The sequence below is a fragment of the Maylandia zebra genome, linkage group LG13 (genome assembly GCF_041146795.1).
Source record: "Maylandia zebra isolate NMK-2024a linkage group LG13, Mzebra_GT3a, whole genome shotgun sequence".
Lineage (NCBI taxonomy): Eukaryota > Metazoa > Chordata > Actinopteri > Cichliformes > Cichlidae > Maylandia > Maylandia zebra.
Genome location: NC_135179.1, coordinates 14,344,961 through 14,360,407, shown reverse-complemented (window position 1 = coordinate 14,360,407; position 15,447 = coordinate 14,344,961). Strand labels below are relative to the sequence as shown.

At 42.1% G+C, this 15,447-nt stretch overlaps 1 protein-coding gene across 4 annotated transcripts in view; it reads left to right on the top strand.

Annotated features, from left to right (window-relative positions):
* ctbp2a (C-terminal binding protein 2a) overlaps nucleotides 1-14,890 on the top strand; it is an 82,320-nt gene extending 67,430 nt beyond the window's left edge. For 2 of the 4 annotated variants that reach the window (XM_012919261.4, XM_004551517.5), the window contains 8 exons: nucleotides 489-643; nucleotides 4,976-5,120; nucleotides 5,777-5,983; nucleotides 7,143-7,357; nucleotides 9,669-9,799; nucleotides 9,907-10,034; nucleotides 10,128-10,251; nucleotides 13,298-14,890. In XM_012919261.4, coding sequence (XP_012774715.2) covers nucleotides 489-643; nucleotides 4,976-5,120; nucleotides 5,777-5,983; nucleotides 7,143-7,357; nucleotides 9,669-9,799; nucleotides 9,907-10,034; nucleotides 10,128-10,251; nucleotides 13,298-13,481 — 1,289 coding nt within the window. In that variant the 3' untranslated portion in view covers nucleotides 13,482-14,890. Of the gene's footprint in view, nucleotides 1-488; nucleotides 644-4,975; nucleotides 5,121-5,776; nucleotides 5,984-7,142; nucleotides 7,358-9,668; nucleotides 9,800-9,903; nucleotides 10,035-10,127; nucleotides 10,252-10,511; nucleotides 10,590-13,297 lie in introns of all 4 variants that reach the window. The other 2 variants (XM_004551518.5, XM_004551516.5) reach the window with 2 other exon arrangements.
* Nucleotides 14,891-15,447: the final 557 nt, after the last annotated feature.

Here is a 15,447-nt window from a genome sequence, read left to right as displayed (position 1 = left end):
ACCAGCTGCAAACTCCTGAAGAGGAGCATCAAGTTTAAATTGAATTACTGCAGATAGAGTGCTGTCAGAGTCCAGAAGGTACAGATATTCACACAGTGAAGGCCTGCTGGGTTCTGTATGGTGATAGGATAATGGAGGTGATGACCTCACAGGGTGAAAGGACCTGTTGCCTGGAAACAGTGTGGATAACAGCAAGAGACCAGGGGGGTAGTCATATCGCTGGTGTGTGGGTGCGAGTGTGTGATATCGACCAGTGTTGCCAGGTAAGGGAGATGATGACAGTGGTTTAAAGTCAAGTTTAAGTGTATCGATCTCACTCACGTGTGTGTGTGTGTGTGCCACTGATATCACAGCCCACACACACACCGGTCCAGCACTTCCCACTGCGACATGGATTTCCCTGCGTTTTCCTGCTTCTTCCTTCGCTCATTTGACGGTGTGTGCCAAACATAAATAATTAACTCCTTCTCCTCTCTGTCTCCCTGCAGGTATTCGGCCCCAGATTATGAACGGGCCTATGCACCCGCGCCCTCTGGTGGCGCTGCTGGATGGGCGCGACTGCACTGTGGAGATGCCCATCCTCAAAGATCTGGCCACCGTGGCTTTCTGTGACGCTCAGTCCACGCAGGAGATACATGAAAAGGTACACCGTCAGATTTCAGAGGGGATTTAATTGACTTTGAACGGGGCATAGTTGTTAGTGCCAGTCTGACTATTTCAGAAACTGGTTATCCGCTGGGATTTTTCCACACGGCGAGCTCTAGGGTTAACAGAAAATGCTCTGATACAAAAACTATCCAGTGAACTGCAGTTCTTTGGGCGAAGTCTTGTTGATTCCAGATGTTAGAGGAGAATGGCCTCGAAGCAGATGGGCTGCAGCAGCAGAAGACCACACCGTGTGCCACTCCTGCAAGCTAAGAACAGGAACAGGGGCTGTAGTTCACACGGACTCGACAAAATAGGACAGTAGATGATTGGAAAAAATGTCACGTGGTCTGATGAGTCTCAGTTTCTTTTTGGATAGTAGGAATTTACTGTAAACAAGATGAAAGCATTGAGCCATCCTCCCTTGTATCAGTGTTTCAGGATGCAATAGTGTTGGCACACTTTGGGACCAGTACTCAATAGTATCTGAGTATTGCTGTTGCTGGCCATGTTAGTCCCATTACACAAATTTCAAATCATCTCAAACTGGCCTTTTGAACTTGACAATAACCAGAGCTCAAACAAGCCATGAACCTTTGGTTTCCCAACACCTTGTCGAATCTGTGCCATTCTGAATTAATGGAGTTCTGAGGGCAAAAGTGGATCAAATCCAGTATTAGCAAGGCACGCTCACTGGCCTAAGTGGCCATTGTGTCTATTATTATTATATTATAATGTATTTTATATTATTATGTTCTAACTGAATAAAGAAGCCCAACATTTTCCATTTCTTTACTTAGAGATTTGACTCTTCCTCCTCATAATTTCCATATTTTGACATTTAACAGTTTTAAGATGCACTACATATTAGATTTATGTCAGACCAATTATTGACGTTTTCTTGCAAGGTGATGCCCCTCGCTGTAACACTTGTAGAAGCCCCAGTGGCAGTATCTGCAGGAGCACTGACTGTGATACTGACACAGTGTGGACTTTTAATGTTTTTCTTGAAATATTTGCTCTCAGTCGAGTGCAGTAGAATCATCTCTTTCCTCCCTCTCCGTCTCCTCCTCTCTAATGTTTTAATAATATTTCAGCCCACTGGCTTGTTCCACTCTCCCAGTTCAGCTATAATGGTTTCATCACTGACTCTAATCCCACTGGGTGCTGAAGTGCTGCTTTGTTAAATAAGGACGAGGAGGAGGAGGAGGAGGCGGCTGGTAATAGAAATGCAGTATAATTGTTCTCAGCCAGAGTGGGTGAAACATTTGTCTTATTTTACTGTCTATGCACTGGAGCCAGCGAGCAGCAATTTTACAGTCCAAGCTGGAGGGTTTGTGTCTTCACGCTCACAAAGAGGAAAGGAAGCCTTCCAATTCATGCCATGTCAGTTTCAGAGAAAATGCTACCATATTTCAGTTGTTGTAAATGTGTAATGAAAAATGGGTCTGATTGAATTTGTTGAAAACATTTATGCTTAAAAAGAAACCAAACGGTTGATATTTCACCTTATTTTCACCTTACAGACACACACACGACACACAAAAGCGTCCAGTAAGACATTATGAATACATTTCTCACAGAGGATCCACCTGGGAGTATAGATGCTGGCAACGGTCCCATGACTGTAACTGCGCAGCAGAGGTTAAACACACAAACACACACACACCCTCCGACAACCTCACTACAAGAGCTGAAGCAGTGTTCACACACGTGCACATAAACAAACTCTTAGGGTGCAAACACAAGCATGCTGCCGTCTCTTTCTGTGACTGCCTGGAAGTGAGCAGATGCAGTGTTTGAGTTATGCTCCACTTAAAGACTCCGTACTAAACTGTAGCTCTTGAGCTCTCAATGTGCAACTGCAAGCCTGCCAAAAACACCTCGACTTCTGCCGAGCACGCGTTAAAAGGAATTTATTAGAAAGTACTTCTGGCGTATTCCCTGGAACAGTGCCGTCCTTGAAAGGACAAAGAAGATCCTTTGGATTTCTGAAGATACAAAGTGGTGCGCTTTAAAAGTGTCTTTGACGTCATTATAAAAGTAACTGCAGCTGATATTCTATTGAAAAGTGATCACTTTTGCAGATATAATTGAGAAAAAGATTTTATGTTGGAGAAATGTTAGTTAATTTAGTATTTTTAAGCTTTCGGTTGACAAGTGTTAGGAAAAGTAGGGCATTAAACAAAGATGTTCAGCTATAGTCTTAAAATATATGAGCAGTAAATGTATTATTTAAAAAATTGATCGTGCTTGACTTGATGTGTCTTAGATTTTCTCTGTTCTCTGTATTGTTGTAGGGTCTTTACCATACAATATAAAGCATCTTGAGGCAACTGCCGCTGTGATTGGGAGCTATATAAGTAAACTGAAGTGAATTGATTTGTTCTTTACATTCATCCCTCCATCAACTCCATCTTCACACTAGCTGCCGATCAGCAATCCTTTTTCCCTTTCCGACACAAAAACTCAACAAACCCAAGTCCAAAATTCAAAACTTTCTTCTGAAGCCCCAAGCCTGTGATTGCATAACAAGGTGCTTAAAGTGCAGAGGAAAGTGGTCAAATAACTGATTGAAGTTTGCTTCATTGTTGTAGTGAAATGGCTTTTGGAGCTAGAAGCAGCTGCAGGTGATTAACTTAGCTTAGCTTGTTGGTTTAAAGCCAACAATAAGCCTACCGGCACCTCAGAAGCTATGGTCATGTGAAAAAGGAACTACACCCTCTCTCTGTTCTAAGATTTTACAGATTAGGACAGGAATGAAAAGTCATCTGGTTTTGAGTAGGTCATGCAATTAGGTAAATATAACCTGGTGTGAGCAACAGTGCGTGATGTGTTACACAGAAACTAACTTGTTTGGAAGGGTTGCCAGGAGAAAGTCCCTTGTCTCTAAAGGAGCACGGCTTAGGTTTGCAAAGTTCATCTTAAAAAAAACACAAGACGTCTGGAACAATGTTCACAGTGGAGATGTTTGACTACAATGCACAGTACCAATTATAAAGAAAACAAATCAAAACACTGAATTTCAGCACAAATAACTCGTACAAACGGTGAAGCATGGTGGTGGAGGGGTGATGATTTGGGTCCTGGTCACCTTGCAGTCTTTGAGTCAACCATGAACTCCTCCTTATACAAAAGTATTCTAGATTATGTGAGGCCATCGTGTTAAAACTGGGTCATGCAACAGGACAACAATCCCTGAAATGGCTGAAATAGAAAATAATCAAGATTCTGCAATGACCTGGTTGAAATGTGTGACATATTTATCTAATTTTAAGACCTGATATGGGCCAGCTGATTTGTCAGTGCATCCTGATATATAAAACCTTATGTATCAGAAAGAGGGTGCCGTTTCTTTTTCACATGACTGTAAGTGGCACACGCTTTCATTTGGCTAAAGGAGAGATATGTTGGGCTTAGTTTAGTGTAAAGACTGAAAACAGAAATATTCTTCTTCTCACCTTTCAAACACAACTGCAAACATATTTCAAGTTTAATCTCCACACAAATTGAAATGGATTGCAGTAATCACGATCCTTTGATGTGTTTAAATGCGAAGGAGCACGTGATGTATCAGCTCAGAGCGGCACTTTTTTAAACAGCCATGAATACCACAGAAAGAAAACGTAATTTTTCTCACAGTTTCCACTTCATGTACACTCAGCTTGTATCCCTGTTTGTCCTTCTCCAGCTGGCCCGCTTTACTCGAGTAATGAGAGCGATGCACGAGGAGAGCTTTAACCTTGAGTTTAGCACCCAGCCCTTCCTTCAGATAGCTCCACTGTGAATGCTCTGTGGAAATTCACGGCTGCGCTGTTCTGGCTCGGCTAGGGTTAATTTAGTTAGCAGGATGTGAATTCAGACCGGTTACTTAACAGCCCTTGGCTTGCAGAATCTACTTGTTTATGCTTTGTGGGTTTCTCAGCAGCTGTCAGTCTACTTTATTGTCCTGCCTGCATCCATTCTAACCTTGTTTGCATACAGTTTGAATGGATGTGTTGTGACAAAAACCAGCTTTGGCAAGCACTCATTGTACAGTAAACACAAAGGCAATCACTCATATTTTAGTGCACATATAAACAATCCATTTGCATTTAGATGAAGAATAGCGGACATAAACTTTGGGAAGATGGGAGGTAGCGAGAGCACGCATATTCATGTTGGCTGTTACAGAAGAGCCATCTGAATATCAGTGCCGGGTTGAGGATGATTAAGAACAGTAATGACATTGGGGTAGCAATATAAATGCAGATGAAAATGTTCAACTAATAATGGCTGTGGACATAAGCAGTGATGATGATGAGGCCTTATCCTCTCTGATGTCCCCCAGGTGCTGAATGAGGCCGTAGGGGCCATGATGTACCACACCATCACCCTGACCAGAGAGGACTTGGAGAAGTTCAAGGCGCTGCGCATCATCATTCGCATCGGCAGCGGCTACGACAACATCGACATCAAGGCTGCCGGGGAGCTCGGTGAGACTGAGGGACAGATGCACACGAAAGATGAGCGTTGCGAGCAGGGCGGCTCAGGCGCGGAGCGTAATCACGCGGCGTGAATAATGAAGGAGCCTATCTGCTCGTGTGGCTAGCTCATTCACTACAAAGAGAAAACATAAAGGATGATTCATCAAGTGGAAAATATGCATCGCGGAGGAGGACCAAATCAAACTCTGCTCGCGATGTTTACGCGACACATATGTACAGGAGTTTACTGTAAACAGTAGATGTAACAGAGCTAATTTCACATGCAGAGCAGCTGCTCCGACTGATATCAAACTCTCCCTGTGATTCCCATTTGGCCCCGTCGGCATATGTTTGGTATGAGAACAGGATTTGTGTGATATCCTAATTATTGTCATTTGCGCTCCTATATTTCAGTACGCTGCCAGTCTTTTGGTGGGCATAATTAGCAATTAGAACGATCCTCTTATCATTCATATTTCAGTTTTATACACAGCGGGATTTTATTCTGTAGTAAGTCATAAAGACGGAGAAATATCCTGCCATTTATTTCGTAAAATAAAATACTAGCAAATGGATCTCTCTCTCTCTCCAAAGCAGTGACAGTAATCTGTGAAGCAATATTGTTACAGCAGTAGTCGACTAAATTGCTATCTCTCCTTGTCCAGGCATTGCAGTGTGTAATATTCCCTCAGCGGCCGTAGAAGAAACAGCAGACTCGACGCTTTGTCACATCCTTAACCTGTACCGGCGAAACACCTGGCTGTACCAGGCTCTTCGGGAGGGCACGCGGGTCCAGAGCGTGGAGCAGATCCGGGAGGTGGCGTCAGGAGCAGCCAGGATCCGAGGAGAGACGTTGGGCCTGATCGGATTTGGTAAGTTGCTTGTTTTGGGTTTTATTGCAGAAAGCGTGCAGAGCTGAAAAGTGCATATTGAATGATTAGCCACAGCATTGAAACCAATGATACAGACCACCTGTCAAAAAAACCCACAAATATTTTCGAAATCTGTCAAAAACATGTTTAAAACTTAAAATTATATTGTTATTTATTAACCACAAAACAAACAGAATCCAATTCTCTGCATAACATTAGACCTGTTATTTGTTATTTGGCATCTTATTTAAAAAAAAAGAGTCTACTTTTCTACTTTTATGTAAATACATATTGAATATTCACAAATAACAATGACAATTATATTTTAGGTTTAAAAATATCGTTTTAATTAAAGAGCTTGGACATACTGATAGATTATTCATCACAGATTCATTACAAAATAATTTTTGGTAATTACCAGTACTGTTAGTGCAACTTTGGAACAATTCTTGCATTAAGTTTTGGTCTAATACATTTGGTAAGCTCTGTAGGTCAAGTAAATAACAATGATTATTTAGTTACAACTGCAAAAATGCTGAAAAACTTTCATGTTGGCTCTGAAAGAGAAGTAAAAAAACACATATCCCTCTATAACTGGAGAACGTCGTCCTCTATCCACTGCCCAAAGCAAATTCAGTAGACACATGAGCACCCAAACTTTAAGAAAGGTGGGCTGGTTGGATGAACCTTAACCCGAGATGAGAACAGACGTCAGTGTGATTCTCCGGGCAGTGTTCGACTGGGAAACCTCGAGTTCCAGCATTTGTGTGGATGTTCTTTGACACATACTATCTATTTGTCTAACAGTACCAAACTTCTTCATAGCTAGTGTATTCCCCAAGGACACTAGCTTCTTTTAGCAGGTGCACCCTGCCTCACTGCATAATTTTATAGAACAACTTGCCTAGATCCCACCACAATGTGCGTCTTACACAGATTAAAGGATCTGCTTCCTCCTGTGCATGACCCATCAGGACACCTTCAGAGTCTGATATTATATAATAGGCACTGAACACAAAGTATAGCAGAAGCTAATGATAATATTTAAATGTCTGACCTGAATTCCTATCAATACATTAAGCAGCTGCCGACACATTTCACTAACACCTATTAAAAGTAAGGTTAGTTGATGCTCTTTCTCCTCTCGTGGCCGCCTCAGGTCGTTCAGGCCAGGCAGTGGCCATGCGGGCCAAGGCGTTTGGCTTCAACGTGATCTTCTACGACCCCTACCTCCAGGACGGCTTGGAGCGCTCGCTGGGCGTGCAGCGAGTCTATACTCTCCAGGACTTGCTCTACCAGAGCGACTGCGTCTCCCTGCACTGCAACCTGAACGAACACAACCACCACCTCATCAACGACTTCACCATCAAACAGGTGGGGGGACCGGGAAATTCTGACATGAGGTAAAGGGAGATTGTCTCGCCTTGGCAGGAGCGCTTTCTCCTTGAGGCTGGTAGGACAGCTTCAGACCAGCAGCCGAGTCAGCCAGCTTTGGGTTTATCTAGACTGCCAGCGCTCCTTTGTTGGCAACTTAAAATAACAGGCTGTTAAAGCGAGCTTTTAATGAGTGCTAGGATCAAGCAAAGAAACACAGGTGTTTGGACAATCTCTGAATTCTGATTATATATTTGGGAGTGGATGGTGGTGGAACATGATTCTGAGTTTTTTTTCTTTAGAGTGGTGGGTGGTGGAGGCACAAATCTCTGTGTCAGGAAGGGGCGTAAAAATCTGTGACAAATCAAATATGCGGATCCATCTGCATCTGTAAAGTGGTAGGCAGGGGGTGTTAACATAATCAGGCTGTTCTTCCATGTTGTTTCTGTCCTTTTGTAGCTTTCTAGTGTCTCCCAAACACTGCCAGAGTATATGTGAGTATGTGGGTGTAGGAGCATGTGCAGTCAAAGTATGGTCTGGTGCATGTTTTTCACAAACCATATACAGTACATTTATAGGACAGAAAATATATTTTTATTTTTTAAATGCTAATGAAATTAAATAGTTCTGACCCAAATAGAACACAGTAACTTGACTTTCTTATATATTTAATAAACTGTTTTTTAGCAGTATAACACATGTCTTGTCAAGTTTTTGTCTCTGTAGCACTAAGAATACAAGAAGCGCCTCTACAGTCTTTTCCTGGTCACTGCTGCCACCTATAGAACTTAACCTGTACTGCAAACGTACAGAAGCGCATATTAGTACTTGTGTTTATCTTACAGAAACAAAAATTGAGCTGTTTGATCTTAAGCATTATCATGAATGCAGCCAACTTGCACATTTGTCATATTTATATGGTTCAGATCATTTAAAGATTTTAATATTAGACAAAGTTCTCCTTAGTAAATCAGAAAAGCAGTGTTTAAGTGATGATTTCCACCCCCAACCCCCAGTCTTTTCACTAGACACACCCACATCTGATTCCTGCCAGTTCTGCTGAATCAAGAATCACATAAATAGAACCTGTCTGACAAAGTGAATTAGGCAAAAAAATCTAAAAAAAAAAAAAAAAAAAACCTCCCCCAAAACCCCACACATCACACCATGCTCTGCAGAAACTCTCACTCGGGCCACACTCTAAAGATAAAAACTCAGAATCATGTTCCACCACCATTCGCTCCCACATCTTGCAGTCTGGAAAGGGTTAAAAAGCCATTTCTAGGGCTTTAGAACTCCAGCGAACCGCAGAGAGAGTCATTATCCACAAATGGAGAAAATTTGGAAGAGTGGTGAAACTTCCCAGGCGTGGTCAACCTACCTAAATTACTGCAAGAATAATTTTGAAGAGAACCCAGGACAACATCTAAAGAACTGCAGGCATTGTGTGCCTCAGAGTTCATGATTCAACAATAAGAAAGAGACTGGGCAAAAAAAAAGACATCCATGGGAGACTTCAAGGAGAAAGCCACTGCTTACCAAAAAGAATGCTTGCGAACAAACATCCTGATGATCCCTTTTTGAAAGGTTTGAGTCCCACTCAATAAAAGAACCATCATAGCAACAGTCAAACATGGTGGTGGTAGTGTGATGGTCTGGGGCTGATTTGCTGCTTCAGGACCTGGGTGACTTGCTGTAGTAGGTGGAACCATGAATTCCTTCCTCTGCCAGAAAATCCTGAAGTGGAATATCCAGCTATCAATTTAAGCCCTGCAGCTCATGCACACTTGGGTTATGCAGAAGTTCAGTGATGTGAAGCACATCAGGAAGTCAACCTCCGACTGGTTTTGCAGTGGCCGGGTCACAGTCCAGACTTAAATGTGATTGAGGTGTTTTGGAATGACTTTAAAAAGCCTGTTGATGTTCAAAAATCCTCCAATGTGGCTGAATTAAAGCAATCCTGCAAAGAAGAGTGCACCAAAATTCCTCCACAACAACGTGAAAGACTCAATATCAGTTATCACAAACACTCGATTGCAGGAATAATTTTTTCACATAGGAGTCAGGTAGATTTTTTACCTTAATAACTGAAATCATCACATAAAAGCAATTGAATTTGAAGGCATCGGTGTCATTTACGTGTCCCGTTTTATTATTAACAGAAGCCTTGTTTTTGCTTCCCGTGCAGCATTGAGCCAGTGACAGCAGCCCTCTGTGTGTGCCATCACAAAAGCACGCATGCTGTTATTTGTTGAAGTGAGACATTTTTATCGAGAGATGAACACTGAATGCTGCGCTGCTCTGTGTGTAGATGCGTCAAGGTGCTTTCTTGGTCAACTGTGCACGTGGGGGTCTAGTGGATGAGAAGGCTTTGGCTCAGGCCCTGAAAGAAGGAAGGATACGGGGCGCCGCCTTGGACGTCCATGAGTCAGAACCTTTCAGGTGCTTTCAGCATCATCCTTAGTTTATAAGTTCAGTTCAATAGAAATAATGTTTTCTTCCTCTTGTATTTAACTTCCCCGTTTCTGTCTTTATTTGCTGCTCAGCAGTTTTTCCCAAGGTCCGCTAAAAGACGCCCCCAACTTGATCTGCACACCCCACACTGCCTGGTACAGCGAGCAGGCATCGCTGGAGATGAGAGAGGCCGCTGCCACAGAAATCCGCAGAGCCATAACCGGTACCGACACGTCTTAGATGGCACACATTCCCACGCTCGCTCTCAAATTTCTCATTTCTCTGCTCACCATAGCTCAATCTCGCCCCGACACAGGCCGTATTCCCGAGAGCCTCCGAAACTGCGTCAACAAAGAGTTCTTTGTTACCACGGCGCCTTGGGGAATGATAGAGCAGCAGCAGCCTCAAGTTCACCCAGAGATCAACGGTGCCGCCTACAGGTAGGAGGTGGATTTATGTGAGCCCAGCATAACGCAGAGATCACCTGTCATTTTGAGCGCCTGCAGTAGTGAGGTTTAATACGTGGGGGAGGGGTAGCTTAAATATTCATATGTGTGTTTGTAACAATTCTGCATAATAGGCTGGGTCCTAGTTTTTGTGGCGTATTTATACGTAGAACTTGGCCCAAATTAATGAATCCCATGTTAAGTTCTCAGTCTCTATATTGTCTAAACCAGACTGAACTGCTTCTCTCACACAGCCGAGTGAACCAAACCATGGTACAGGCCATAGCAACGGGGGGAATGCAGGACAAATTATATACCTAATTCCCAACCAGGTAAATGAATACCATCACTGCTGGCCAACAGGCCAGGGCAAATGAATAACATCATGAATAAAACCCCTGTGAAACCTGTAGCCTTTTTCTGCCTCTCACTCTAACCTCCCTGTTCTGTAACTGTACCCACTCTACCCAGCATCCCATCGATTCCCCCGGCTCGCCCTCCCCTCCCTGAAGTAGTGGAAAGCAGTACACAGGGTCACTCTAATGTTTGATGTTTTGTTTTGTTTTTTGTAAGGAAGTGGTACATCTGTAGTTATGTATGTGGACTGAGTAGAAAAAGGCGCCATTACTCTTACAGTTCACGAGGGAAGACTGAAAGCAGGAAGTTGGGGGGAGAATAAAAGTTCTAGAAAGGGATTTGGCGGAGAAATCTTAATTTATAATATTTATTTGTGATTTTGTTTGCAGTGAGCGTTTTCCCCCCACATTTCCCCGCCCTATAATAAAGGATCAATTCACCCAAACTGCTGTATTTATTTTTTCTGGGAGGAGCTATAACCAGTTCACTGAAATCTTAAATCCTAAAATCTGATCAAATAAAAAAGGTTCACACTGCAGGTAAAAGTGGACACAAATCTAATTCTTTCTTTTTTTTTCAGAACAGCACCAAACACACAGAATCAGATATTTTCCAGTTTAATTTAGGGCCATTTCCATATGTGTTTTGCTACGCGGTGAGCACAGCCAACACTAAAACCTGCCATAAGAGGTAGTCAGCCTGCTCTCATCAAGTCTGTGATTGAATGAGGTCAAGTTGGCAATTACATGAAATCTATTTCCATCTACAGAGAGAAACTCACATTTAAATGTTACTGTTATCTCAGGCATGAGATATGAGGCTATTTAGTGTTCCTGTTTGCTACAGTAGTTTTGTTGTTCTATGTTACATGCCTACGTTTAAATTCTGTTTTATATTTATTCTAGTGCTGTCAGTGTTAATCTCGTTAAAATGACGTTAACGCCATAACCGCATTAACGCGATTAACTCTCTGTTAGTGAGTTAACGCAGATCGCCCCGTGCGTGGGGCTGCATGACGTCAACGCGTTAGCGCGGTTAGCTCGTTAACGGACGTTAATGCGTTTATGGCGTTAACGTCATGTTCGCGAGATTAACGCTGACAGCACTAATTTAATCTTTAATTTAATCTTTAATCTCACACACACAACCGATTAATTTAACTGAATGGATCACACACTCACCTCAAAAATGGTTGTTTTTGCATTCTGGACAATTCCCGACAAGGTTTAGCCACTTTTTTTTTTTTTTTTTTTTTTTTTTTAAAGAAGCTGGATCTGATTACATCCATATTGAATACTAAGGCTCTGCAGTGTGAACGCAGCCTATCTCTCCTGTTTTGTTGTTGTCATGGGGTTTTTGTTTGTTTGTTTGTTTGTTTGTTTGTAGTTTGGGCGAATGACCCTTTTAGTTCAGATAAGATCCCCTGACATTATCATTTAGAGTTGTGGTCAGAAGTGTACATGCACTCATCATGAGCATGAAAGTCATGGTAATTTGGGGCTTTTAAAGATTTATTTTTCCAGGTTGGAATCATTGTGCATCTTTAATGACTCTTAAAAAAAGCCAAAACAAGAACGTTCCAGTTTAAATTGATTTTGGATTTTCTCTAAGACACACAAAAGTATACATGGTTTTCAGAAGGCCAGTCCAGAAGCGTAATGCTGGAGGTCGTCCTCCTCCGTCATTATTCTATCCAGTTTGTTCGATGTTCTAGCACCACTGGCAGCAAAACAGCTTCAGAGTGTGATGTTGAAAGCCTCACCTTCACTTCTTAAAAGATACCTCACGTCACTGTGGCCAAATAAGATCAATCTGTGTCTCGTCTGATCATAAAACGTTTCTTAAGGAGCCATTCTGCATCCTGTGTGGGCAACGGCAAATTTAAGTCGAGCTTGAAGGTGCCATTTTTTTTGCACAGGAGCTTCTTTCTTGGTCAACGTCTTCTGGGTCCAGTGGGATTCAGCCTTGGTGGTTCCTGGGCTTTTTCTGAACATCCTGACTAATTTGGGTCTTCTTCCAGGCCTCAGCAAAGTGGTGACACAACTGAATAAGTTCTGATCCATAAATGTTGATGCTCTTAATAATCTGCAGTTATTTGGAAATGACTTCACTAGACAATTCCAACTCTAACTGTAGAAATCTACAGTTCTCTTTCTCAGATCTTCACTCAGTTCCTTGGGCTTTCCATTTGCTCCGATCAATCCAGTGAATGATGTCAAACAAATCCTTTCAGATCCCGATCACCAACGACAAATAAACAGCCTTTGGCCTCGTCAAGTTAAAGCTTGGAGCTTCTTTAATAAGTAGAGCCATTGGCACCACTTGTATGCATATATTTATATAGCCCCAAAGTACCATGACATTAATCCCAGGATGATGCTCCTGTACCACTTGTACCATTATTGGACATTTTTAAGCTGATGTTACTCAGTAAGTTCACTGCATATCAGTTGTTAAGTTTCTGTTGGTTTATTTGCATCCTCAGTGCGTCATCGTGCATTACTTATTTCACATTACGTTTTTAATCATGATTTTTTTTTAACATGCAGTTTCATACAGAAATGATCCTGAGTAACAAATATTAGTTTTTTATGGAAAAAAAAGTGTAAAATGTGGAAAAATAACACTTATTAAAAGATTAGCTCCTTAACATATCTGCTGATCACGCTTTATCTATCTCCAGATTTCCTCCTGGCGTGGTGGGCGTCGCCCCCGGTGGGATTCCCGGACCTATGGAGGGGTTGGTTGCCGGGGGAGTTCCCATCGCCCACACCCTGCCCCCTGGCACCCATCCGTCACAGGCCACCTCCCCCAATCAGCCCTCCAAACACGGCGACCCCATGAGAGAGCACATGACTGAGCCATAGGACTGCTGCTGTAGCTGAGAAGAGGAGGAAACTAAAAATTGATGTAAACTAAAAAAACAAACAAACCCAGCGACCTAACAACTCAACCATCCGACTATACGTACGCTTGATTTCAGCCATCCGAACCTACCAGCAGACTGCCTGCCGGGCAACGTTTCACACTTTTTCTTCTTTCTTTTTTTTTTTTGTGAAACCACTAAGTGAGGACAGTGGACGTTAATACACAAATGAGCTGCCACACGGATCTGAAATCTCCCCTCCCTTCATATCTTTTATCTTCATTCCTTCTCGATTTACACAATACTTTTTGTTTTAGTATATTTTAGGGAGATTTCCTCCTGACTTATGGGACACGTTGACAGTAGCCACGTGCAGGATGGAAACCCTCCCCTCAAGCTCAACAGGACGACTCTGTTTCCTTCAGTCGCGCCCATTTCAGCACAAACATACCCTGTGTTTAGTTTTTTTTTTCTTAGACTTTCTTCTTTTTATCCTATATTACTGTGTTTCTGTTCTTCAGTGTGTGAAAATGAACAGATTTACAGTTTTCAGACAAGAAAAGAAAAACAAACTGCACTCCATCTTTGCCGGCTAGAGGCCGCCTGAGTGAAGAGATGGGATGCGGGGCAGTAGATGTGGAAAAATCATCCTTTCAAACCAAAAAGGAGGAAATATAAAGAATAAAAAATGGCAGGCTTTCATGGTTAAATATCGTACATGGACCGCGTCACTTAAATTATGTATTCCTGTTGTAACTTTTCCAAACTCTGCTGAACTGAGGTACTTTTATTTAGTTAAAGTGGCGAACAGTGTCCCAAATATTATCTGTTTGCATCCAAAGGACCTTTGGAGAAAAAGAAAAAAGCTTCTGAAGTATGACAGCTTTTGGAAAAACAAAAACAGCAAATCTCTTACTGACTCAGGAACAATATAATAACCTTCAATTCTGTCCAAAAAGGAATAGAAAAAAGTTAAAAAAAAGAAAATAGGTCTTGATTACTGCTCCTCACGTCTCCACGTCTTTCTCCATTGTGGTATTTTTTATATATCAAATGTACATTTTTTGATGTTCAAGCTTTTCACTCCTGTTAGATTTGTATTGCCTTGTTAAATGTTCATATAATCGTAGTCTGATGTGACCAACCGCGTCCTCTCCTCCTTATAGTTTCTTCCTCCTTGTTTTTCTGCTCTAATGAAAGCCAGCTGTGGCGCCCTCGGAGGCGTCGAGCCCTCTTGGAACAACGGCAGCCACGTTCATTCCCTTTAGCCCCGTGACGTTAGCAAGAGGCGGCTGCTCGCAGATTGTTTGGTTTTTAGTGTGAGTATTTGTATTTGTTTCTTGTACAAGGTGAACATATAGCATACAGTGCAGCTGGAACCAATAAATAAAACTTACTGTTCTGATTGATCGATTGGCTCCGTGGAAGGTTTTTTGGTTTGCTTTTTATATTGTAAGGTAAAGACCTTACTGTTGTACAGTCAGATGACTTTCTATTAGGAAGCACTTGGCAATGGTGGGAAGGAAAATTAACAGGAAGAAAACTGCAGCAGCAGCGCTCTCAGGGATTGCCAGCCAACTGCTACGATCAGGTAGATATGAAGGGGAGAGCAAAGGACACACTGTGATCACGCTACAGTTTTTGTCAAATTTCAACAAAATTGTTTTCTTGATTGTTATGACTGAAGCACGGTAACTGCCGTCACAGTTCCATCACAGCGTTAGATGTATTGCCTGAAACTGCTTTTCCCTAAATCACCGACTGTTCATCCAAACAGTGAACAGTGAAGGGATAAAACATTCAAGTACTATAAAAATTGTCCAAATATCCCTGCCAGTCTCCTCTGGCTGCACAGCTTGTCACTTTGTTCTAGGTTCTAGCCATGGCTCACTTCAATCCATTTATCTTAAGTGCAAAATTCAAATTAGCCCATAATGTATATGCGTTTATATGTATATTAAAAAAAG